A 25,435-nucleotide genomic window follows, 5' to 3' on the forward strand; every position below is an offset into this window, starting at 1 on the left:
ATTCCAGACGCATTTATATTTCAATACGGGTGGAAATAGGAACTGCCAAATTTCACCTGTCGGCATTGACGACCACGCATTTATATTTCAATACGGGTGGAAATAGGAACTGCCAAATTTCACCTGTCGGCATTGACGACCATCAAGGATTGCCAAATGATGGAGTTTGGGAAAACCCTAGAACGACACTAGAAAGGTAACGGATGGCGTAATTAATTTTCAGTTTTCCAAATTAAAAGAAGAGCCATTTCTACTGCGCCCAAATTTGTACCCTGTGGCAACTGAAACACCTGATCAACGGGGATTGGTAGTTGAGGAATGACAGCACTGTTAAACGCGAGGAAGAAAGAAGAGCGATTCCTACAGCGCCCCAATTTGTACCCCGTCACAACTGAAACAACCAGTCAGCGGGGATTGGTAGTTGACGAATGACATTACTTGTAAACGTGTACTGGTTGGTAATGACTAGTAGCTTTTGAAGTCCCCGTACATTTACTGGTGCCCAATTTCGCCCATGTACCTGCATCTCATTGCCTCCATGCGCATCCATGTTTACTCATATCTTTCTTTCTGGCCAATTTATCTAAATTCCATTTTCAATGGAACACCCTCTTCAGACTGCTTCCGCTGCGGATTCTTCTGCGTTGTCTTTGTGTCGCCGCTATGAAGTGTTTATCAATCACCGCGGGCCAGACGTCAAAGATACCTTCGCACAACATCTCCACACAGAGCTTACAGAGAAGGGACTCTATGTGTTTGTGGACAAACACGAAATGAAACCTGGAAAAGCGGTTCCTTCACAGATAAAGGCCGCTCTTCAAAAGGCTTATGTCCATATAGCGATTTTTAGTCCTACTTATGCTGAATCTGATTGGTGCCTACATGAGCTCCTCCTCATCATGGAGTCCGTCAAGTCAGGCCAGGCTACTATTCTTCCGGTATTCTACAACGTAAAGCATTCTGATCTCCGGTATGGAGGAGCGTACGCTAAAGCCCTGGACAAGCAAGAAGAGCAGAAGCGCTATGACCGCCAGACTATTCAGAAGTGGAAAGACGCTCTGAATGATGTTCCAGTACAAGCCGGCTTCGAGCTGCAGGCATGCAAAGGGTGAGTATCTCTGACAATCCCAATCTGTTTTAGCTTCTATAATTTGTTGGATTGAGAGGAAAATTACAACTCAGGTAGGTTGTTCTGACTAGTTGCTTTAACCTCTGAACATGAAAATTGATCAGTGGGGAAGTAGAGCTGTTGCGTAAGGTCGTGCAAGGTGTGTTGAATATTGTTCCAAAACCACAGTTCGATGTTGCAAAATATCCCACTGGTTTGGAGAGAAAATTACGAGATTTTGAACGGAATGTGCTATCACAACAAGAAGAGGAGCCCAGGGAGGCCAGGGTTGTGGGGATTATAGGACCTGGTGGAGTTGGGAAAACGACATTTGTCCAATATTTTTTCAACAGTAAGGCATCAGAATACGATAAATCTTCACTTTTATTAAATGTGAAAGCACATGGTGAATCTCTCAATATTTTGCAGGGAAGGCTCATTACCGATTTGAAAGATCTAAAAATCAAAATTAATAGGGATCAAGGTATAGCGGTACTCAAACGTCATCTCTTATATTGTCACGCTCTTATAATACTGGATGACGTAGATAGTATCGCTCAGCTGGATGCCTTCCTGCAGATTAAGGATGTCCTCGACCCCAAGAGTCTGATTGTAGTTACATCACGTAATAGGCATGTCCTGGAAAGTGCAAATTTTGCACAGTCGTCGATTTATCGGTTAACTGGCCTTGATGAATTCCAATCGAAAGAGCTTTTCTGCCGGCATGCCTTCGGTGATCGACCACATCCACCAGATGAATTTGAAATTCTGGTGAAAAGGGTTTTAAAGGTCTGTGATGGAATGCCTTTATCATTGACTGTATTGGGGGCGCATCTTTGTAATCAGGACAAACTTGACTGGGAAGATCAATTGCAGGGACTTCCCCAAACACTACCTACACAGATAAAGGATAGCCTTCTAATTAGTTATAACTCCCTTACTCATCAGGAGAAGCAAATATTTTTAGACATTGCCATTTATGCCGTAGGAAAAGACAAAGACACGTGGATAAGAATATGGCGCGAATCCGGCTGGTCAGGTAGGGTAGCGTTTAAAAATCTATGGAAGAAGTGTCTTGTGGAAGTAGACGGTGAAAATAGGATAAGGATGCACGATAACTTAATAGATTTGGGAAAGAGTATATGTTCAGACTCCGGGCGCCCTGAATCAGTGCCTCTCCGTCTTTGGGATGTTACTGTAAAGGACATTAATGACTTGCTGCTGAAACAAAGAAATCATCATCAATCATCACCTGTAAGTGCTCTCAACTTCTTTTTTAATTAATGTTATTAGAACACATCCAAAACTCATAGTTTGATGTCTTTCTCTTTACAATATCATTTATACAAATGGTTTAAAACTATAAAATCAATTTCTTTAAGGCCTGTCTAATAAAAGTTGTTTCATTCTGTACCAGGTTTATATGTCTAATAAGTATTGTTTCATTAGTTGGATGTTTATATATCTTATAAAAATTGTTTCATTTTGTACCATGTTTATTATAAATGAACTTGACATCATTACAAGATGGTTGGAGTGGATCTTCTATCTCCTATATTGGTGATTTGAACTATACAAGTTGTGGTAAGTGGGCGGATGTTTGATGCTTGTTATCTTCGTGAGCAAGAGATTCATCATTCAACTAATGTAGCAAGACAATGGGACTACATATCTCTGGTGTCGAAGATTTTAAATTCTTTTTGATCATCTCTTCTATCTCCTATATTGGTGATTTGAACTATACAAGTTGTGGTAAGTGGGCGGATGTTTGATGCTTGTTATCTTCGTGAGCAAGAGATTCATCATTCAACTAATGTAGCAAGACAATGGGACTACATATCTCTGGTGTCGAAGATTTTAAATTCTTTTTGATCATCTCAGTTTTTATTGGAGTTATACCATTTTCTCCATCACACGGGTTATCTTTTTCCCTATCAGGAAAACAATGGCAATTTCTATTTCATCTACTATAGAATAGTTAATGCCGCCTGATATGCAGGCATTTAACTATCCCCCTTTCAGTGAAAGCACGCTCATCGAGATAGCATCATCGACTGAAAAAGAGATAGTTAAATGACTGCATGTCAGGCGGCATTAACTATTCTATGATCGATGAAATAAGAATTGCCGGAAAACAATAAAGAACTGAATCTCAATCCATTTAAAGAACAAAACAGACTTTCGTCCAACAATAATTCGTGCTCGACTGTCACAGGAAAACATCTCGTCATGTCTCTATATCTTCAAAATGGCAAATGGTCAATTTTTTCTACCATATTCATTGCTTAGTCCACCATCTTTTTTCGATGTTTTAATATGATTTTAGATATATTTTTACATAAATATTAGTTATAGTGTTAAGGGGTTTAACGGTGAAATAACTTTTCAAGATTGTATATCTGAATTGTTGTAAAATACAAGAGTTAGATTGTGTGTTATTTGTTGCCATAGTATATTTTTAGGTGAACTTAATAATAAATATTTTTAAATTAATATAATTTTTAAAATACAATTTATATATAATAAATTTAAATTCTATTTATTTTGAAAATTATAAAAGAAATAGCAAACCCTAATAAAATTTTGAAAATTATAAAATTCTATTTATTTTGAAAATTATAAAAGGTATTGCAAACCTTAATATATTTTTATTAGGGTTTTTATAGTATTTTGAATCCTAATATACATTTATTTAGATTTTTTAGTTTTTTTTTACTTCTTATAGTTGTCATATTTTGGCACACCTTGTGGCCATATTAGCCACTAGCTCTTATACCTTCCGTAGTGTTTACGGCGACATTGGATCTATGCTTTGCAACTAAGGAGACATTGATATTGACTTCATGTATCACTTGTAAGGGCCACAATATTTTCCTTGCTATAAGCGGTGAAGAGAATACATGGATAGAGCCACTGTCTCTTACCTTAGTAGGATAAGACATAGTAATGCGTATTGTAACATTAGTATACATTAGTAAATGTAGTTTGGAACATATCAATTTTATGAAATTATTTTTGTATAAGGCCTCATGAAAAATGATATAACGATGGACTTTCTAGTGATCATAGTGTTGAGAAAACATTAAAAAATGTGCAAACTTTTCATAGTTTTTAGATTCTTCTTAGTCTTTCAATGTGTAAAGGAGGCTAGATTTTTCTCAATCTTTTCCATTTGCTAATAAAATACCCAAAATTTTCTCAACCTTTCATTATCAATGGGCATGCACCAAGATTTGGAGGGACTTACAAAACCCTATGAATCCCAAGTCGTTTCCTTATACCCATTTTGGATAATTAGGCTGCTAACAAGGCTTGAGTGCTCATGTCAGTTTTTTTTCCTTCTTGGTTACTTTTAGATTGATTACAAAATACACCACAAACTATTTTCTATAACACCTATTTAAAGAGCAACACAAACATAGTTTTAGATTGATTGTAGAAAATAATTTACAAGGACTTCCAGTCATATCCACATTTTTCAATGTAAAAACCACACTTTAGATTGATTGTAGAAAATAATTTACAAGGACTTCCAGTCATATCCACATTTTTCAATGTAAAAACCACACTATTTTCTACACGATTAATATCACACCTCGAACATCACAAATAGTCTACTTAAGTGAGAGGTTTTGAAGAAAAAAAATTGAATGTTGAATGCAAGGATAGACTCATCATACTTCTATTTCCAATTCTTACACAGTACTATCAAACACCCAATTTGAACATCTCCTCAATTATTGTTTTTCATTTGAATTTATCAAGCTCCTTCACTTGGAGCGCATGATCTTTTTCTCAAATCTTTATTTTGTCAATGTTACTTTAGATTATAGTTATTATAGCTATAAAATTGCATAGCTTTAATATATTTCCTTGAACATTGCATAGAAATTGGCAACACAAAACTTCTACGTAGTTCTCAATTTTCATGCATTGCATGAATAAATGATTTTTGCACACAAATTGGTCAAAAAATACTTTTATATGGCTTTAAAGTTGTATAGACTACATAAAATAATGAATCAATTTGGATAAAAAATGACCTTGTTTCTATTACCTCTCTACAAATTTTTGTTACACACATATTTGCATGATACAACCATACAAAGAAATTGAATTTGATCCCTAAATGCACTACAATTTAAACAATTAGTATCCCCAATGGGGGTGAGAATCCCAGAGCACATGGCAAACCAAGTCCCATGACTGCAAATAACTCGCATACGGGTGGAGGACCGACCTCCCTGTCCTCCCTTATCAATAATTTCCTTAAGCTGCAACTTCAATTCCACCAACTCCAGATTACTCATCTTGTAAGGTGCTTTAGATATTGGTGTTTCTCCTGGCATCAATTCAATAGAAAATTACACTTCCATATGAGGTGATAAATCTAGAATCTCTACTGGAAACACATCCTAAAACTACTACAAAACAGATATTTCTTCAAGACTTCCTCATTCTCTACATCCTTAACTTTGTCGCTAGAAATATGTACAACAAATAATAAACATCCTTTCTTGTAGCTACACTTAACTTGCATAGTTGTAACCATCTTTACTAATGTAGGCTTCTTCTTTCCCTACAAGATTCTCCTTTCCCCATCATTGTCCAGATACTCAATAGCCTAATCATAGAAATCCACCTTAATCCTCTCAATGAACAACCAATTCATGCCCAAAAGCATACTATATGAACCCAAAGGAAGCACATTTAAATGTGATGATGTAGGCATATCATTCATATGAAATGCGCGACATCTCACCCAATTATGAACCCTTCTCTTGGTCCTTGTAGCCAACTGCACCAACCAAGATTCTACATGCACTTGTTTACTCAAGCAACACTTATCCACGAGGCCAGGATTGATCAGGAGCTCAGGACCAAGTGTCGTAAAATGGTCAAAAATGAAAGTTCTCAGAACTGGTTCGAACCTAAATGACAGGATAGAGCTCGTCGTCCTGATTCCGGCGCCGCAAACAGTTCGAAAAACGGTCGCCGTATGAGAAAGTTATGCCAAAAACAAAATCGCCCAATAACCCTTAATTTTTGAATTTTTTCAAAAAAAAAATTAAAAAAGAATATTCCACAGAATATTCCTTGAAATATTCCAGGGAATATTCTATTTTGGCAGCCAATCAAAATTTTCCACGTGGCAGGCTCAAAGGCTGCCACGTGGCAAGGTGACATCAGCACTTGGGCGCATGTTTAAAATTTTGGTTGTCTTGTGGTTCGAACCCACGACCTCATAACCAGCAACCGAATGGCTTACCGTTGCACCACGCAGCAATACTTGTTAGAAAGTGCGAAGAAGTCTCATTTGAACGTTAAACTCGGTTTAGGCGGAAACCAAAGGGGGCCAGCCCCCCATACCACGTGACCAACATGCCCAAAACCGTGGGCCTAAACCACTAGCCGCCAGCACGCTATTCAATGCAGCTTAACCACCGCCGGAAAACACTCACATGCGACCGTTACCACAGCAGTTAGACTAGCAGATTTTTGGCAGAGCGCCAAATTTGGGCGGTCCCACCATAATTGGCGGAGCTATCTGGACTCTAACTAAAGTTAGCTGGAGTCTTTTTAGGACCAACTGGCAGTTGGGAGTAAATGGCCATAACTTTGGCTAGGAAAGTCCGTTTTGGACGAATTTTTTTTTATTTTGGGTCTCTTCGACCTTCTGAAGCCATTGGAACAGGTTTCACAGCCATCTGAGGTCGTTTGCAGGTGTTTTAGCTTCATGGAAGTTCCATGAGCCACTAGGGCCAAATCAGTTTGGGAGCTGCATTGGGAATTGTGCAGCCAGTGAAGGTGGAACGAAGGTCATTCCTGAAGGTTTTCAGCATTCTGAATCCATTTCTACAGCGCATTTTTCCTATTGAGGCATTCTTCTCATTGTTTAGCTTCAGGGAAGCTTTCAGGGCCACTAGGGCCATTTCAGTGCTTGAGCTGTTTGAGAGCTATGTTCATCCGTTTTTGGTGATTCAAAAGCCTATGTCTGCTATTTTCGACCTTCTGAGTCTAATGGCAGAGGTTTCAGAACCAATTGAGGTCATCTTCACCTCGAAATTCTCCATGCAAGTTTAAAGGGCCACTAGGGCCAATTGGGGAAAGTACTGTATAAGGTACAAAATTCATTGTTTAGTGTTTGGGAAATACCATGTTTAGCTAATTCCTATCTTCTGATTCTGTATTTACAGTCAGATCTGTCTTTCGAGACACTCATATTCTTGTATTAGCCTTTGTAGCATTTTTAATACAAGAGGACAAGCCTAGTTTTAGAGGTTTGGTCCAGCAGATGTAGCCCAGAGGGGGGGGTGAACTGCTTTATCATTTTGATGTCTTTATTTGCTGAAGATGAGATGCTAAACAAAACTGATATAAAGTTTTAAACAGCAAATAAATATAACTTGCATACACACATAATCACCTGTTCAGCTGCAGAAAGTTACTTGTCTTATTCCGCAAGACCTTAAACTTCAAGTATGTGTATGTCAAAGACTTCTAAGTGTTTACTTTGTTATTTCTTTAAGCAGAGCCTGTAGAGGGCCAGGTAGCCTCTGGAACTCATCCTCTTTTTAGAGGTGACATGTCCGGTGAATGCCCCTACAGTCTATCTCTGTATAAGAAATAAGAAGTTTATGCATTTTTAGAGGTCATTTGGAGTGTCTAGCTCACAGTTGAAATTATTGGAAATGGATACCTTGCGCCCTTCTGAGTCTAATGGAAGAGGTTTCAGAACCAATTGAGGTCATATTCACCTCGAAATTCTCCATGCAAGTTTAAAGGGCCACCAGGCCCAATTGGGGAAAGTACTGTATAAGGTACAAAATTCACTGTTTAGTGTTTGGGAAAGAGCATGCTTAGCTAATTCCTATCTTATGATTCTGTATTTACAGTCAGATCTGTCTTTCGAGACACTCATATTCTTGTATTAGCCTTTGTAGCATTTTTAATACAAGAGGACAAGCCTAGTTTGAGAGGTTTGGTCCAGCAGATGTAGCCCAGAGGGGGGGGTGAACTGCTTTATCATTTTGATGTATTTATTTGCTGAAGATGAGATGCTAAACAAAACTGATATAAAGTTTTAAACAGCAAATAAATATAACTTGCATACACACATAATCACCTGTTCAGCTGCAGAAAGTTACTTGTCTTATTCCGCAAGACCTTAAACTTCAAGTATGTGTATGTCAAAGACTTCTAAGTGTTTACTTTGTTATTTCTTTAGGCAGAGCCTGTAGAGGGCCAGGTAGCCTCTGGAACTCATCCTCTTTTTAGAGGTGACATGTCCGGTGAATGCCCCTACAGTCTATCTCTGTATAAGAAATAAGAAGTTTATGCATTTTTAGAGGTCATTTGGAGTGTCTAGCTCACAGTTGAAATTATTGGAAATGGATACCTTGCACCCTTAAACAAGTACATTCCATTTTCAGATCAGATGGTATCAGAGCACTAGGTTTTCTTGAGTGACATCACTAGCTTGATTGTGTAGCTTGAAAGGTGTCTTAAGCAGTGTTGAAGATTGACTGCTTTATTATTCTGCAAACTATTTGTTGTTTGAGTTTGCTGAAGCTCTTTTGTTTATTTTTATAATGACAACTTCCATAAGGGAGTTCTCAAAATCGTCCTCCTTCACAAGATTCTTTGATGAAGGCTTGAAGCAAGAATTTTTCATCATGATGAATATGGTGAGAGAAATGTATGAGGATGAAAGGCAGAGCTCTAGACTTCAAGAGCAGTTGAATTCCATGAGGGAAGAGAAGCAGTTGCTTTCTGACCAATTGTAGGAAATGGAAGGCCAACTTCATATTGCAAACATGAATCTGGAAAGGATGAATGAGTTGGAGACACAACTCCTTATTGCCAAAGAAACCTTAGCCAAGTATCAGCTTGAAGAAGAGGTAAACAATTCTAGTTTGTCTTCAAATTCTTATAAGAATGTTTATGTTGGTTCTTTTGAGAAACATACCAGAGGCATAGGATCCAAGTTGATGTCCAAAATGGGATATGACGGAAAAGGATTGGGCAAACATGCACAGGGTATAGTTGAGCCAATAATGGTTGAGGTAAGGCCTAAGAATTTGGGTCTTTGCTATGGACAATCTTATGGAGAAAGTTCCAAAGCAGCCATGAAGGCAATTGAAACAGTTCCTAGAAGGAGTTTCATTTCAAGTTCTCTACCTCAAGTTGGTAAAGATTTTATTCTTGGGGAATGCAATAGTTTGAAACATGCCATGAAGGAAGAAGGTGTGCATAAGCATGCACTTGAACAAGAGAATTGTGAAAGCTCTAAAACCATTGAAGGGATTGATGGTGTTCCAAAAGGAGCTTCTTCTTCATTTGATTCACCTTCTCATGAAGGTAATGAAGGTGAAAGGGAAAGGTATAAATCTGATTTCAATCATATTTCCTTTGATCATGTAAAGCATGGAAAATTTCCACACAAGCATTGGAAAAGAATTGCATGTTCCTTTTGTGGTTTGTTTAACCATAGTGTTTCTAGATGTTGGAAAAGAATGGCAACATACAGGAAACTTTTGAAGGAAAGGAGGCAAGAAGCCAAAGTTCCATTGAACAATGCAAATCATGTTGTCAAGAAGATGAACATGTGTTGCACTTATTGCCATAAGCATGGACATACTGCTGAAAGGTGTTGGACTCTGAATCCAACAATGCTTCCACGAAAGTTGAAGAAATTGGAGAAAGAGTATGGCAAGAATGGGAAGGAATTTTCCATCATTGATATGTGTCAAGATGATACACATGTTGATATCGATGTGCAGTTAAAGGAAGCGCCTTTGAAATGGATTGGTAAGAAATGGTTAGAATTCTTATCCAATTAAAGTTGCATGTCTTTTGATTGAATGCATTTCTTTGTTAAGGGAATGCAAGTTGTAGGATGGAAAAGCTGAGTATGAGGCTCACTTTATCGCAGCGAAAGTTATATTCATTTCAGCTTTGAAAGTACATGTACATGTGATCGAGGATCTTGTACTTATGTTTGTACCTAAGAGAAAGTTGAAGGATAAACTGCATGCATGAGAATGATATGCATGAGCACAAGGATCATGATGATTTCCTTGTATTTTAAACATGTATGTGTGATTAACTTGAAGGGGTGATTACTTTGTTTTTAACCATGCATGTAATGTAATATTGACTTGGAAAAAGTTAATTTGATCTCCAAGATTGTAAAGAGGAGAAATAATGAAGTGTTTCATCTTTGTAAAAGCCTTCTCATTTGGGAGGCAGCGCTTCTTCTGGAGCGGAGGTGCCATGGATGGGCATCGTGACAGCTGACAAGCCCACATGTTCAGGGGAATATTTCAGCTCATATATCAGCAAGTTTTATTGCTGGTTCCTACAATTTCAGATTTGTCTGGCGAAAGAACTTGGTCGGGATTCGACGAGTACTTGGCTTATGCAGCAAAAAGTTGCCATGACGACAGTTGGCAAGACAGGACATTTTGGCATCAGTATGCTCTTTTGGCTGAATGGAAGAGGATATTTATGTTCCTCAAGTGTTGTACAGTTCAGTTCAGAGATTCAGTGAGCTTTTGGGGACCAAAAGCCTTCTCATTTGGGAGGTGTGATTAGGAGCTCAGGACCAAGTGTCGTAAAATGGTCAAAAATGAAAGTGCTCATAACTAATTCGAACCTGAACGACCAGATAGAGCTCGTCCTCCTGATTCCGGCGCCGCAAACGGTTCGAAAAACGGTTGTCGTATGAGAAAGTTATGCCAAAAACAAAATCGCCCAATAACCCTTAATTTTTGAATTTTTTCAAAAAAAAAATAAAAAAGAATATTCCACAGAATATTCCTTGGAATATTCCAAGGAATATTTTGTTTTTGGCAGCCAATCAAAATTTGCCACGTGGCAGGCTCAGAGGCTGCCACGTGGCAAGGTGACATCAGCACTTGGGCGCATGTTTAAAATTTTGGTTGTCTTGTGGTTCAAACCCGCGACCTCATAACCAGCAACCGAATGGCTTACCGTTGCACCACGCAGCAATACTTGTTAGAAAGTGCGAAGAAGTCTCATTTTAACGTTAAACTTGGTTTAGGCGGAAACCAAAGGGGGCCAACCCCCCATACCACGTGACCAACATGCCCAAAACCGTGGGCCTAAACCACTAGCCGCCAGCACGCTATTCAATGCAGCTTAACCACCGCCGAAAAAACGCTCACATGCGACCGTTACCACAGCAGTTAGACTGGCTGTGTTTTTGGCGGAGCACCAAATTTGGGCGGTCCCGCCATAATTGGCGGAGCTATCTGGACTCTAACTAAAGTTAGTTGGAGTCTTTTTAGGACCAGCTGGCAGTTGGGAGTAAATGGCCATAACTTTGGCTAGAAAGTCCGTTTTGGACGAATTTTTTTTCGATTTTGGGTCTCTTCAACCTTCTGAAGCCATTGGAATAGGTTTCACAGCCATCTGAGGTCGCTTGCAGGTGTTTTAGTTTCGTGTAAGTTCCAGGAGCCACTAGGGCCAAATCAGTTTGGGAGTTGCATTGGGAATTGTGCAGCCAGTGAATGTGGAACGAAGGTCATTCCTGAAGGTTTTCAGCATTCTGAATCCATTTCTACAGCTCATTTTTCCTGTTGAGGCATTCTTCTCATTGTTTAGCTTCAGGGAAGCTTTCAGGGCCACTAGGGCCATTTCAGTGCTTGAGCTGTTTGGGAGCTATGTTCATCCGTTTTTGGTGATTCAAAAGCCTATGTCTGCTATTTTCGACCTTCTGAGTCTAATGGAAGAGGTTTTAGAACCAATTGAGGTCATATTCACCTCGAAATTCTCCATGCAAGTTTAAAGGGCCACCAGGGCCAATTGGGGAAAGTACTGTATAAGGTACAAAATTCATTGTTTAGTGTTTGGGAAAGAGCATGCTTAGCTAATTCCTATCTTATGATTCTGTATTTACAGTCAGATCTGTCTTTCGAGACACTCATATTCTTGTATTAGCCTTTGTAGCATTTTTAATACAAGAGGACAAGCCTAGTTTTAGAGGTTTGGTCCAGCAGATGTAGCCCAGAGGGGGGGGTGAACTGCTTTATCATTTTGATGTATTTATTTGCTGAAGATGAGATGCTAAACAAAACTGATATAAAGTTTTAAACAGCAAATAAATATAACTTGCATACATACATAATCACCTGTTCAGCTGCAGAAAGTTACTTGTCTTATTCCGCAAGACCTTAAACTTCAAGTATGTGTATGTCAAAGACTTCTAAGTGTTTACTTTGTTATTTCTTTAGGCAGAGCCTGTAGAGGGCCAGGCAGCCTCTGGAACTCATCCTCTTTTTAGAGGTGACATGTCCGGTGAATGCCCCTACAGTCTATCTCTGTATAAGAAATAAGAAGTTTATGCATTTTTAGAGGTCATTTGGAGTGTCTAGCTCACAGTTGAAATTATTGGAAATGGATACCTTGCGCCCTTAAACAAGTACATTCCATTTTCAGATCAGATGGTATCAGAGCACTAGGTTTTCTTGAGTGACATCACTAGCTTGATTGTGTAGCTTGAAAGGTGTCTTAAGCAGTGTTGAAGATTGACTGCTTTATTATTCTGCAAACTATTTGTTGTTTGAGTTTGCTGAAGCTCTTTTGTTTGTTTTTATAATGACAACTTCCATAAGGGAGTTCTCAAAATCGTCCTCCTTCACAAGGGAATATTTCAGCTCATATATCAGCAAGTTTCATTGTTGGTTCCTACAATTTCAGATTTGTCTGGCGAAAGAACTTGGTCGAGATTCGACGAGTACTTGGCTTATGCAGCGAAAAGTTGCCATGACGACAGTTGCAATGACAGAACATTTTGGCATCAGTATGCTCTTTTGGTTGAATGGAAGAGGATATTTCTGTTCCTCAAGTGTTGTACAGTTCAGTTCAGAGATTCAGTGAGCTTTTGGGGACCAAAAGCCTTCTCATTTGGGAGGTGTGATCAGGAGCTCAGGACCAAGTGTCGTAAAATGGTCAAAAATGAAAGTGCTCAAAACTGGTTCGAACCTGAACGGCTGAATAGAGCTCGTCCTCCTAATTCCGGTGCCCCAAACGGTTCGAAAAACGGTCGCCGTATGAGAAAGTTATGCTAAAAACAAAATCGCTCAATAACCCTTAATTTTTGAATTTTTTCAAAAAAAAAAATAAAAAAGAATATTCCACAGAATATTCCTTGGAATATTCCAAGGAATATTTTGTTTTTGGCAGCCAATCAAAATTTGCCACGTGGCAGGCTCAGAGGCTGCCACGTGGCAAGGTGACATCAGCACTTGGGCGCATGTTTAAAATTTTGGTTGTCTTGTGGTTCAAACCCACGACCTCATAACCAGCAACCGAATGGCTTAACGTTGCACCACACAGCAATACTTGTTAGAAAGTGCGAAGAAGTCTCATTTGAACGTTAAACTTGGTTTAGGCGGAAACCAAAGGGGGCCAGCCCCCCATACCACGTGACCAACATGCCCAAAACCGCGGGCCTAAACCACTAGCCGCCAGCACGCTATGCAATGCAACTTAACCACCGCCAGAAAACGCTCACATGCGACCGTTACCACAGCAGTTAGACTGGTGGAGTTTTTGGCGGAGCGCCAAATTTGGGCGGTCCCACCATAATTGGCGGAGCTATCTGGACTCTAACTAAAGTTAGCTGGAGTCTTTTTAGGACCAGCTGGCAGTTGGGAGTAAATGGCCATAACTTTGGCTAGGAAAGTCCGTTTTGGACAAAAAAAAAATCATTTTGGGTCTCTTCGACCTTCTGAAGCCATTGGAATAGGTTTCACAGCCATCTGAGGTCGTTTGCAGGTGTTTTAGCTTCGTGGAAGTTCCAGGAGCCACTAGGGCCAAATCAGTTTGGGAGCTGCATTGGGAATTGTGCAGCCAGTGAATGTGGAACGAAGGTCATTCCTGAAGGTTTTCAATATTATGAATCCATTTCTACAGCTTGTTTTGCCTGTTGAGGCATTCTTCTCATTGTTTAGCTTCAGGGAAGCTTTCAGGGCCACTAGGGCCATTTCAGTGCTTGAGCTGTTTGGGGGCTATGTTCATCCGTTTTTGGTGATTCAAAAGCCTATGTCTGCTATTTTCGACCTTCTGAGTCTAATGGAAGAGGTTTCAGAACCAATTGAGGTCATCTTCACCTCGAAATTCTCCATGCAAGTTTAAAGGGCCACCAGGGCCAATTGGGGAAAGTATTGTATAAGGTACAAAATTCACTGTTTAGTGTTTGGGAAAGAGCATGTTTAGCTAATTCCTATCTTCTGATTCTGTATTTACAGTCAGATCTGTCTTTCGAGACACTCATATTCTTGTATTAGCCTTTGTAGCATTTTTAATACAAGAGGACAAGCCTAGTTTGAGAGGTTTGGTCCAGCAGATGTAGCCCAGAGGGGGGGTGAACTGCTTTATCATTTTGATGTCTTTATTTGCTGAAGATGAGATGCTAAACAAAACTGATATAAAGTTTTAAACAGCAAATAAATATAACTTGCATACATACATAATCACCTTTTCAGCTGCAGAAAGTTACTTGTCTTATTCTGCAAGACCTTAAACTTCAAGTATGTGTATGTCAAAGACTTCTAAGTGTTTACTTTGTTATTTCTTTAGGCAGAACCTGTAGAGGGCCAGGTAGCCTCTGGAAATCATCCTCTTTTTAGAGGTGACATGTCCGGTGAATGACCCTACAGTCTATCTCTGTATAAGAAATAAGAAGTTTATGCATTTTTAGAGGTCATTTGGAGTGTCTAGCTCATAGTTGAAATTATTGGAAATGGATACCTTGCACCCTTAAACAAGTACATTCCATTTTCAGATCAAGGACTGATATAACTATAGTTAGATCTAGTATCAATCAAAATAGAAACAACTTGATCATGAGGCTTACCTTCCATATTGATAATAGATTCTTGATGATTTGTCTACCTATTATCCACTGTTGTATAAATCCAAGGAATACTCAACCCAACATCTCCAACTATATGTTCTTCCTCAGCATTGTAAATCTCATGCCTACCACCCTGATTTCGTAGACAATCTCTCCTGCGATGCTGTCCACCACAAGTCCAACACCTCAAATGTTGCCTACCATCACCCTTGTCCTGATCCTTAGGCGAAGACTCGTGTCCTCTATCAACTGCATTGAAATTATTATGCGATGCTACATTATGCTTGTCACCTGTATCCTGAAGTCTTCCTCTCTCATTAGCCCACTTTCTCTTTGTTTTCCCCTTCCCTTTCCACTATTGCTTAAGTTTAGACTTGCACTTTGATTACATAATAGTTCTTTAGCTTTATGATGGCTTACTCTAGTGATCGAGGCTCATCAAACTGAATCCAATCTCTAAATGCTACTGGCAACCCACTGGTAAACCTTTAAATCTTTTCTTTCTCCTACTTGAGGTAAGGCACATATATCAATAGTTCAAAGAATATACTAGTGTACTCACCATCAATCATAGAACCCATATAATTCCTTAGCCCTGTCATCTTAGTATCTATCAAACAAATACTTATTCTTGAAGAGTCTCTCAAACTCATCCCAAACCAACTCCTCTTCTCTAATTCCTCTGACATTCTTCACTTTTTCCCACCAAATTTTTTCTTTCTGTTTAAGACTGAATGTAGCTATCTTGGCTTTTCATGTTCTCGGAATATTCATGAAATCTAAATAATTTCTTCATTCCAGAAAGCCATGATTCTGCATCCTCTGATCTCTTCATTTCTCCATTAAATGTATGGGTCTTGGCCTTCTTGAACTCCTTTGGAAAATACTACTTCTCACTCCTCCTATAAATATGATGGCATTCATGGTGATAATGTCTCTCGGAACTTAAACTAGAATAGAAACCATAACCACTACCCCTCCTATCAGGTGTATCCAAAGATCTTCCACCGCTGACTCTATCATCTATGTCCAACTTGTATCTAGATCGAGACCTGCTACCATATGCCACATTAGTATTTTCCTTCTATCCATGGCTATTCCTTAGTTGTCCCTATTTCCGCAAATCTAAAAGACTCTAAAGGATGTCTGCATTAACCTCCGCTTTCTTTTCCTGATCTTTGTAAAGCCTTTCATGTGCCTCAATTAATCTTCTATTATATTCCTTCGAACTTCTCAATGTATCTTCTATGTCAGGAGAATGATCTTCTCCTTGATACTTAATTAACCTATCCCATTCCATTGAATTTTAATCAGGCCTATAAGGGAAGTTGTGTGAACTGGGAGTTTTTTGGTACAAGATGAATTTAATGGCAAAGCTCCTTGAGTCTACAGTGTGACTAAGATTATTTCTCAGTGGGTTGAAATACACTTAGCTTCCCATTCTCATGTTTAATGCAACGACAAAAATCAAGTAAGATACACAACAACAGGAAGGAGTGCCATGCAGGAGTACACTCAAGTAGTGTGAATGGTAGACTGTTGGCTGACAGAGATAACATTGATCACTATGTTTTAGTGAAACAAAGCCTAGGATTGTAGTTGAGCAAAGTAGGGGAAAGCATCATTGTTGCGAGTGAGTTGTGAGGAGAGCTCTATGGGGCAGTGTGTGTGATGTTGCGTGAGGCCAAGTGAGCCTATGCTGCAGAGAAAGGCAGAGAGTGCCTATGCAGAAGAAAAAGGCCCATAGTGTGCCATTGATGTTGTGTGAGAGGCTGAGAGAGAGCTCGTGTTGTTGTGTAAGAGGCTGAGAGAGCCAGTGGAATAGAAAGGGATGAGTGTTGAATGTATGTTGTTAAGAGTAGTGGGCCGAGAATAGTATGATGTTGCGGTGTGAATAGAGTACTGAGATAGCTGTGATGAGTGATTATTGTTGAGGAGAACAATGGGAAATTGCAGAGTGAGTAGAGGAAAGAGAATGTTACATTGGCCAAGGGCCAAGGAGATCAAAGAGCTGAAAATAGGCAGCGATGTTACCCATTATAGTGAGCAGTAAGTTTTCTTTTAAGTGTGGGTTAGAGCCTGCATACATGAAGTTGGTGCTTCCATCTCTAGTGGGTGTTTGAGAAGGCTTGGGGTTGGTGCCTCCTGCAAGTTGGTGCTTGCATAAATCCAAGGAGCTACAAGTTGGTGCTTGCAACAAATCCATGAAGTTGTTGCATCAGATGGTTCTTCTGGTAGGCTTATCAGGTATCTGCAAAACGATGGAGTTGGTGCTTCCTGCTAGTGAGTGCTAGCAAACAATCAAAGGGAGTTGGTGCTTCCTATGAGTGGTGGATCACAAATACATTGATGTTCACACAGTTCTTCATCTTTGATCTTCTATCTCCTGCAAACATACCATTTTAAATAAAATAATAAAAAACATAATGAAACCATACCTCAGTGTGTCTCTGGGAAGGCTATTACATCTGCACAAGTCATTCCAGATTAGCACGATACATACAAACACACACATAATGACATAAACATATCGATCATCTCAACACCATGAATGATGACACAAAACTGCAATAATAATCACATGCATGATAACCATAACCATCACAATGCATGCATAGTAAACACAATTGACAGCTCACATGCATGCATGACAATCACATTCACCCTGAGGTCCAATGCTGCAACCTCACTCTGAATCCAATCTATAACCCCCCACTCCACTTTTACCCACTTTTATAAGATATAGAGGGTAAACATGAGATGAGTGCTACTATGATATGACCCAATCTCCAAATTCCAGTTATGGAATTGAGACTGACAAACCAAATACTTATTGACATCCCTTAGGGTCTACAAACCACTCAAGAGGCTACAATCCACCCCAACTGGTCAAACCATAAGTTGGAACCATTTTTCACCTACTAACACCCCAATTATGCCCTTAATACTACATGCATGCTTTTATGAGACTCCAACAGCATGCACAAGCGTGCTTGCATGCAGTGATGACCCAAAAAATCTAGTTTTGTGCCAACGGTTCTGAGATCTAAGCTACTTCTTCAGTATAGCCTCTAGACCACTACCCAAAACTACCTATAACTTTTCAAAAACATAAATGAGACGATGAAAATTCCAACCAATCAAAGCTCAAGCAATAATTTGACCTAGACTTATCTAATCCAAGATAGACATTTCGTCAAATATATGGTAAATATGAAAGCTACATGTCATGAATGCATATCTGATCATAAGATCTTGAACCTCATTTGAGAATCTCCAAGACGGCGATATGCCCTCTCTAGCTAGCTTCCACAATGTTAGTTAGACCATGCATTCATTAACCATTCATTAACTTATCAAAAGATGACAAGAGCCATAGATAGAATACATCATATAACCAACATATAGCCATAATAGAAAACCATGACAAATCAACCATAAAATCACTATACTAGTCAACATAAGTGCTCATAGATCACAATAAAAAATATCTCATATTAACATATGAAAATGCCAACCAAGTCAGGGACTTCCATGTACCACCCGACCATAGATTGGCTGAACCAAAATATCTCTTTTAGTCAATCACCCGCGCACCATATTCTGATCATGAATGTGGGATCATAAGGGTTTAACCAAAACAAAACAACTAGGGCTTCTAGAGGCCAAACTACCTGATCCCTCAACCATAGTGACTTCACCTAAGCAGTCCAGAAATCACTAACAACAACTAGATGGGTCTCTATCCAAGTTGTCCAAGGCTCTAGGAACTAGTAACTCAACCCACAACCTTTAGAGAAACCAACCTGTTTTAGGGCTCTAGAGCATTTGTCCCAACCCATAGGCTTTAAGGAGTAGTAACTCAATCCACAACTTCCAGAGAACCCAAAATTTTTCATGGATCCAAAGCATTTATTCCAACACACAACCATAATGAACCTAAAAACCAATCAAAAAATCCAAATAGGGAATCCACTACACCATGGTTATCTAGGAAATGGCAAGGCAAGGTTGAAACCATTGTCAATCTAGGAAAATCTCCATGCCAATGACAACACATAACCAAGGAATTGATCCAACTGTCTCCTTGCACTTCCATGATTTCCTTTGCTTTCCCTTTGCTTCCTTGCTTGTCTTATTCCAAATCCAAGCGAATGCTAAAGTGCTCCAAGAATACTCTAAGTGTGCAAGAGTGTATGAGGCAATGAAAGGACAGAGCCAAAAATGAACTGACCAAAATCTGTCAATTGTTTCTCTAAAGCCTTTTTATCATTGATGTCTCTATTTTTTCATTTTCCTCTAATTTCCTTTGCATGCACATTTGTGTCTCTTCACCTTCCTTTTCTCCTATTTTCCTTTTTTTTCATAATTAAATGCTAATTAACGCCTCTTTTCCTTTGCCAATTTCCTTAGCCATTAATAAGCCACAAGTGATGCCCACTATAGTGTTTTATCCATCATTCATCTTGGAATACGTGTCCCATGAACTTGGTCTTATTTTATTTACATGGAAAAACAACTAGGGGACCTTAGAGACGATTAATGTTGGTCTAAGATATACTACTAGAGATGTGAGACTTCATGGGTACAATAAAGCTAACTCGGCCATAAATGTTATTAACAGGAAGATAACATTAGGGTGCTACTTTAGTTTGGGTTCTGCCATGATATCTTTGATATCTTGGATGAGTAGGAAGGAGAGGTTTGTAGCTTTGAGCACGATCAAGGAAAAATATATTGTTGCTAGCATGGGCATCTATGAAGAAGTATGATTGAGGAATCTCTTTGGAGAGTTATTTGAGCAGGTTTTGGATACAAGGGTGATATATTATGATAACAAGAGTGGGATCCAACTAGCAGTGAATCTCATGTTTTACGACAAGTCCAAGCATATTGAGATGAAATATCACTATGTATGAGGCATGGCGCAATGAGGAGTCGTGAGACTCCATCATATTTTGATTGATGAACAAATAACAAACATTCTTAGCAAGGCTTTGCCGAAAGGGAAGTTCTTAGTCTTTAGAGAGTAGCTTGGACTGATGGATATGACCCTCATAGATAAGGGTCCCGACTGATTGAGGACACTAAGCTATGCACTTCCCTCCTGTCTAAACTCTCAGGGAGAGGAATTGAGCCAGAGAACCCCTGAGGTTGAGGTAACTCTAGACAATAGGATAACTGTGATCCTTACCTCATGGTAAGTACTATCCTACCTATTGTTTGACAATATTATAGTTGAGATCCTTACCACATGGTAAGTAGCATCCTTCCTATTGTCATCTTTGAGATTTGACAAAGTATACCTCGATTGGCATCCCACCCACAGGCTGGGCTTGTTGGCATTGCCACCCATTTGGCCAATGGGTGAGGAGACTTGGGATAGCTGTGATGCTTACCTCATAGTAAGTAGTATCTTGCTTATTGTCCTTGGATAGAGGGTGGTAGCGTGAGTTCCCCTATGATGATTCTTCTTCTTTAGATTCATGAGTGTTAAACAAATGAGAAGAGATGAGAAGAGACGATACATGATTGATTCAATGATGGCAATGACGATATGTTCGAGATGATATTCATGATGCAGTTGGAAATTTCTCCCTAGCTGAGAGGGAGTGTTAATTTGATAGCTCGGGGACAAATTCCCTCCTTTGAACAACCTTCCTCATCTAGAGAAGACCCTCTTTGCATTTGGAAGAATTCAATTTAGTCAAGGAAAAATTTAATTTTTAATGACAAACCCATAAGTACATAAAAATTCAAGTCGGTCTAGACAAATAAATTTGTCCACCTAATAAGCATATAAATACACCATAATCCACATCACTTTAGAGCAACACAATGCACATCTCTTCTTCTTTTGGAGGTTTGACTACTTCTAAAAATTATAGGTTCCTTTCACATGTGCAAAGAGGAGAGAGATTCTTTCTGATTGGTCTGAATTCTATTTCTGTTTTGGGACTTTGACCAATGTTGAATTTTCTCATTTTGACTTGGTTTGACTAGATTTGGATCTGATTTGGAGGGTCAAAGTCAAAGGCTATTTGACCAAACTTTTATGTGTTGTTTGACTAACATTGGTCTCAAATCTGCAACTAGGGTTTTAGCAGGCCAAAGTTTGACTTTGAGTAGATTTGGAGTGAGTATTTTCACTGATCTTTGACCAACATTCAAGGCTGCACCTTTTGGCTATTGACTGAGCTAAATTGAAGGAGTTTTGACCATTGATCATTGACTTGCTAGGGCTGCTACAACTACTGTTGACTTTAACCAAAATTGTAGATTTGATTTGTTGATCATATTTGACTTTTGGGCTAATCTCTTGGATATTGGTTAGTGAATTGTTGGATAAGTCAAAGATTTGACTTTGACTCTTTATTGTCTAATTGGAACATTGTAATGCCTTTGTTGAAGATTTCATAACAATTTAATAGAAGAAAATTTTGAAAGGGTTTTCTCTCTTGTAAGGTTTTTCCCAATTTTGGACCAAATTTTATGTCTCTTTTGTATCATGTTCTTGGCTAGGTTCTATTGCATTTGAATTACTTTTCTATTTACAATTTCTCATTGTTATCCCATCTAATCTGAATTCGACTTAGAATTTAAAATTTATGATATTATGAATTGAGAATCATCCTTGTTTATCGGCCATTAATTTATATATGGTTCCTCTATTAAGTATAAAGATTTTTGGATACGGCTTACGATGTTGTCATCCTTGTTTTTAATAAGGAACAAGTGATACGCGGAATTAGGATGGCTCCTCAGTCAGGTGACGAAGAACAGCTCCGCTTAAAATCACAAACGCAGTTGGCTGGAATCAAGGAATTGCAACTGTTACAAGCTGAAGGCTATTTTGCGGAACACCTTTTGACTCGGATGCAACCAACAAATCTCATATGGTTCTCCTGGAACAACTGTCCTCTCCTTTCCCTGCCTCCTTCCATTTTACTGCAGGGTTTAAAAGTTTTAGAAGTGGCCGGGGGTAAATTGGAAAGGTTGTGGGAATCTAATACTCAGGTAGGTAGGTAGGATGTTGTTGCATAATTTGCAGATGATAATCAATGTATTTTTCTGTCTTATATTGATTGAAATATGGACATTGCAGGCCTGTTTGCAGTTGCAGGAGTTAAATATTGATGCTCCATTTCTAGAGTTTCCAAGGGCTTTAGGGCCGATAAAGCAGCTGGAAAAAATTGTTGTGGAGTATTCAGTAGATGAGGGGGCGCATTTAACAACGTTACCAGAAGAATTGGGAACTGAACTGAGCTGCTTGAAACATTTAAAGTTTAAACGGTGCTTTAGATTGCAGTCTATTCCAGAATCCCTAGGAAATTTAACAAAGCTTCAACATATCGATTTGTCTGGTTGCAAAAGTTTGCAGAAGCTCCCAGATTCCCTGGGGAAATTAATAAATCTCCAAAACATGAAGCTCTCCGACTGCGAATGTTTGAATGAACTCCCTGACTGCTTGGAGAATTTAGTTAATCTCCGTCATATCAATCTGTCCGGGTGCAAAAGTTTGAAAGAATTTCCAGATTCCTTGGAGAATTTTAGAGAACTCCAACACTTGGATCTGTCCAAGTGTGAAAGGTTGGAACTGCTTCCAAATTCCTTTAGGAATTTGACTAAGCTGCAATATATCAACCTATCGGAATGCAAAAGTTTGGCGGAGGTTCCAAATACTTTCGGGAATTTAACAGATCTCCGACATGTTGATCTGTCCAGATGTGAAAGTTTGGGGGCTCTTCCAGATTGTTTTGACAACTTGAAAAGAATAGAGCACTTCGATCTGTCCGGGTGCGAAAGTTTGGATGGACTTCCAGATTCCTTTAAGCATTTAAGAAATCTCCAACACATTAGTCTGTCTGGCTGCAAATTTTTGAAGGAGCTTCCAGATTGTATTTCCAGAAATCTCCAACACATCAATCTTTCTGGCTGCAAACGTTTGACAAAGCTTCCGGATTCCTTTGACTTTCTGACACATATCCAAGATATCAATCTGAGTTGTTGTATAAATCTGAATGAGCTTCCAAATTCCTTTGTGAATTTGATACATCTCCAACATCTCAATTTGGAGCGGTGCGAAAGTTTGAAGACGCTTCCAGATTTGTTCGGAAAGTTATCCAATCTCCAACATATCAATTTGAAGCAGTGCAAAAGTTTGAAGAAGCTTCCAGATTCGTTTGGGATGTTAACCAATCTGCAATACATTGATCTGCAGAGATGTTCTATGTTGGAGATGCTTCCAGATTCCTTCGGGAATTTGATAAATCTCAAGACCATCAATCTGTTTAGCTGCGAAAGTTTGAAGATGATTCCAAATTCTTTTGGGAATCTAGTACAGCTTAGGCGTGTGGATTTGAGAGATTGCTGCAGTTTGACCGTCTCCAGCGAACCACTTAGAACAGTTGCCGAGTTATATTTGGGAAACAACTTAACACATGAGCTGCCAAGTGATGTTGGATGCCTAAGAAAGTTGGAAACTCTGTTAATTGAAGACCCTTTGATGGAAGGGTTCCCTCCTTCGCTGGATGAACTAACTAATTTGCAGGAATTGTTGCTCGTTGAATGCCAGAAATTGCAATATTTGCCCGAGTCAGTTGGAAGGCTGGCTCAGCTGAGATTGTTGGAGATACGGAATTGTGGAATACGAAGCCTACCACGAGATCTCATGAAGCTGAACAACCTTAAACGTTTAGAAGTAAGCAATTGTCCGTTGCACCAACTGCCATTTACAAAGGTTGAAGGAGAAAGAGAAACAACAGAGGGGCAAATAGCGTCGAATGACTTGGATGCTTCCCTTGACACAGGCATCCTCAAGCTGGAGGAGCTCCATCTGGAGCTCATAGAAATATCAGAGGTCTCGTTTCCTCCACGTGTTTGCCCTAGGCTTCGACTTCTCGAGATCAAGTCTTGTAACGGGATAGTGGAGGTTGGAGCATTGCCAACAACACTGAGAACTCTCGTTCTGAAGAGGTGTGGTGCATTGCGGAAAATAGGAGGCCTTTCTGGTCTTGCAAACCTTGAATCCGTGGACATGACGGATTGTAATAATATAGAAGCAAAGGAGTCGCCAGGGTTTGAGACTTTGATGAAATCTTCGAAGGTAGTAGGGAGACCACTTCACACTCAGGTTGGCCAGGAGGAGGAGCTGAGGTGTCTGGAAATTGTGACTCTGATTTTAGAGGTGACGAGGAGATGGATCAATTCTTGTACCGAAGGGTTTTGCCATCTTTTTAGGCCGTCCTAAAAAACACAGGTATTGTCGCTTGTCATTAAGTGAATTAACATTACCTCATATCCCGACATAATAAGTCCCTTCTCATTTCAGATTCATTATCCTTTCTCTGCTTTGCAGGCTTCGCATTTGATTGCTTAAATATTTTGAAGTATCATTTTTAATGGACTGTAATTTTATACAAGTGACCCTGGTTTAAACCATAATTATGGTTTCCTTTGATATTCATTTTAATTCTAACTTTAAGATCGAATCATTTTAATTTTAATAATTATGGTTTCCTTTTATATTCATTTTAATTCTAATTTTGAGATCGAATCATTTTAATTTTAATATGGTTTCTTAACACGGTTGAATTTTTAGCTGTATATATGTAAATTTGGAAAAATCTAAGTTTTCATATTAAATTTAATAGATTGCAGTTTTATTTTTTTACAGGGTGGAAAAACTTATTATAATTCAGTCAAACTAACAGTAAGGATAGATGATTCATCACTGTTATCCAAGGAAAACCACACCACCTAAAATAATAACTCGCTGATAATCTTTAAAGTGGTAGACTATCACTCTTGCCAAACTAACTCTTAGCCAAACAAAAATAGTTTTAAGACATGCTCTAATACTTTAAACAATATAAATTATAAATAATTTTTAAATTAAAATTATTTATTTTCATTTAATAATTATAATATATTAAATAATAGTAATAAATAAATATTAATACCTTTTAAAACATTATTATTAAATAATGAATTTATTATTATTTAAAGATGAATAAGGTGTTGTTACTCTCGAAACAACTCGCTAGTGGCCCGATATCATTTAAATTTCATTAAATTTTAAAATTATTTGGAAATGTACTCTTTATTGGTGCAATGAAAACTGCTACCTAGAGATTTATGATTAGACCAATTATGAGGGTGCTGACCTTCGAATTGATTCTAATGGAAATACGGAGAATACAGAAAAACAGGATTTTAATAACCTGACAGAATTAATGTTTTCGACCCTAAAACTGAAAAATGAAATAAGGTTAAAAAATATATATGAATGGGTTCTCTAAAACAAATGGAGCGCAGATTAAGGTATATAGGTAAATTTGTAATTATATTTCAACCGAATCTAGTATACTACCTTTTTTTTTCCAAGGAAAAATTGTAATTTTTCATTATATGATGAAAAATTAGATGTAGTAAATGTTGTT

At 38.7% G+C, this 25,435-nt stretch overlaps 1 protein-coding gene across 1 annotated transcript; it reads left to right on the top strand.

Annotated features, from left to right (window-relative positions):
- The first annotated feature begins 148 nt into the window (after positions 1 to 148).
- On the top strand, positions 149 to 24,470 carry LOC149216488 (uncharacterized). Its single transcript, XM_089392797.1, has 4 exons — positions 149 to 1,108; positions 1,234 to 2,362; positions 21,723 to 22,010; positions 22,099 to 24,470. The coding sequence occupies exons 1-4, from the start codon at positions 600 to 602 to the stop codon at positions 24,241 to 24,243; spliced, it is 4,071 nt and encodes a 1,356-aa protein (XP_089248923.1). The 5' UTR covers positions 149 to 599; the 3' UTR covers positions 24,244 to 24,470.
- The last annotated feature ends 965 nt before the right edge of the window (positions 24,471 to 25,435 follow it).

This window comes from Pinus tabuliformis, chromosome 1_1 (assembly GCF_031772625.1).
Source record: "Pinus tabuliformis cultivar Carrire ecotype Pingquan chromosome 1_1, CPIR1, whole genome shotgun sequence".
Taxonomy (NCBI): Eukaryota; Viridiplantae; Streptophyta; class Pinopsida; order Pinales; family Pinaceae; genus Pinus; species Pinus tabuliformis.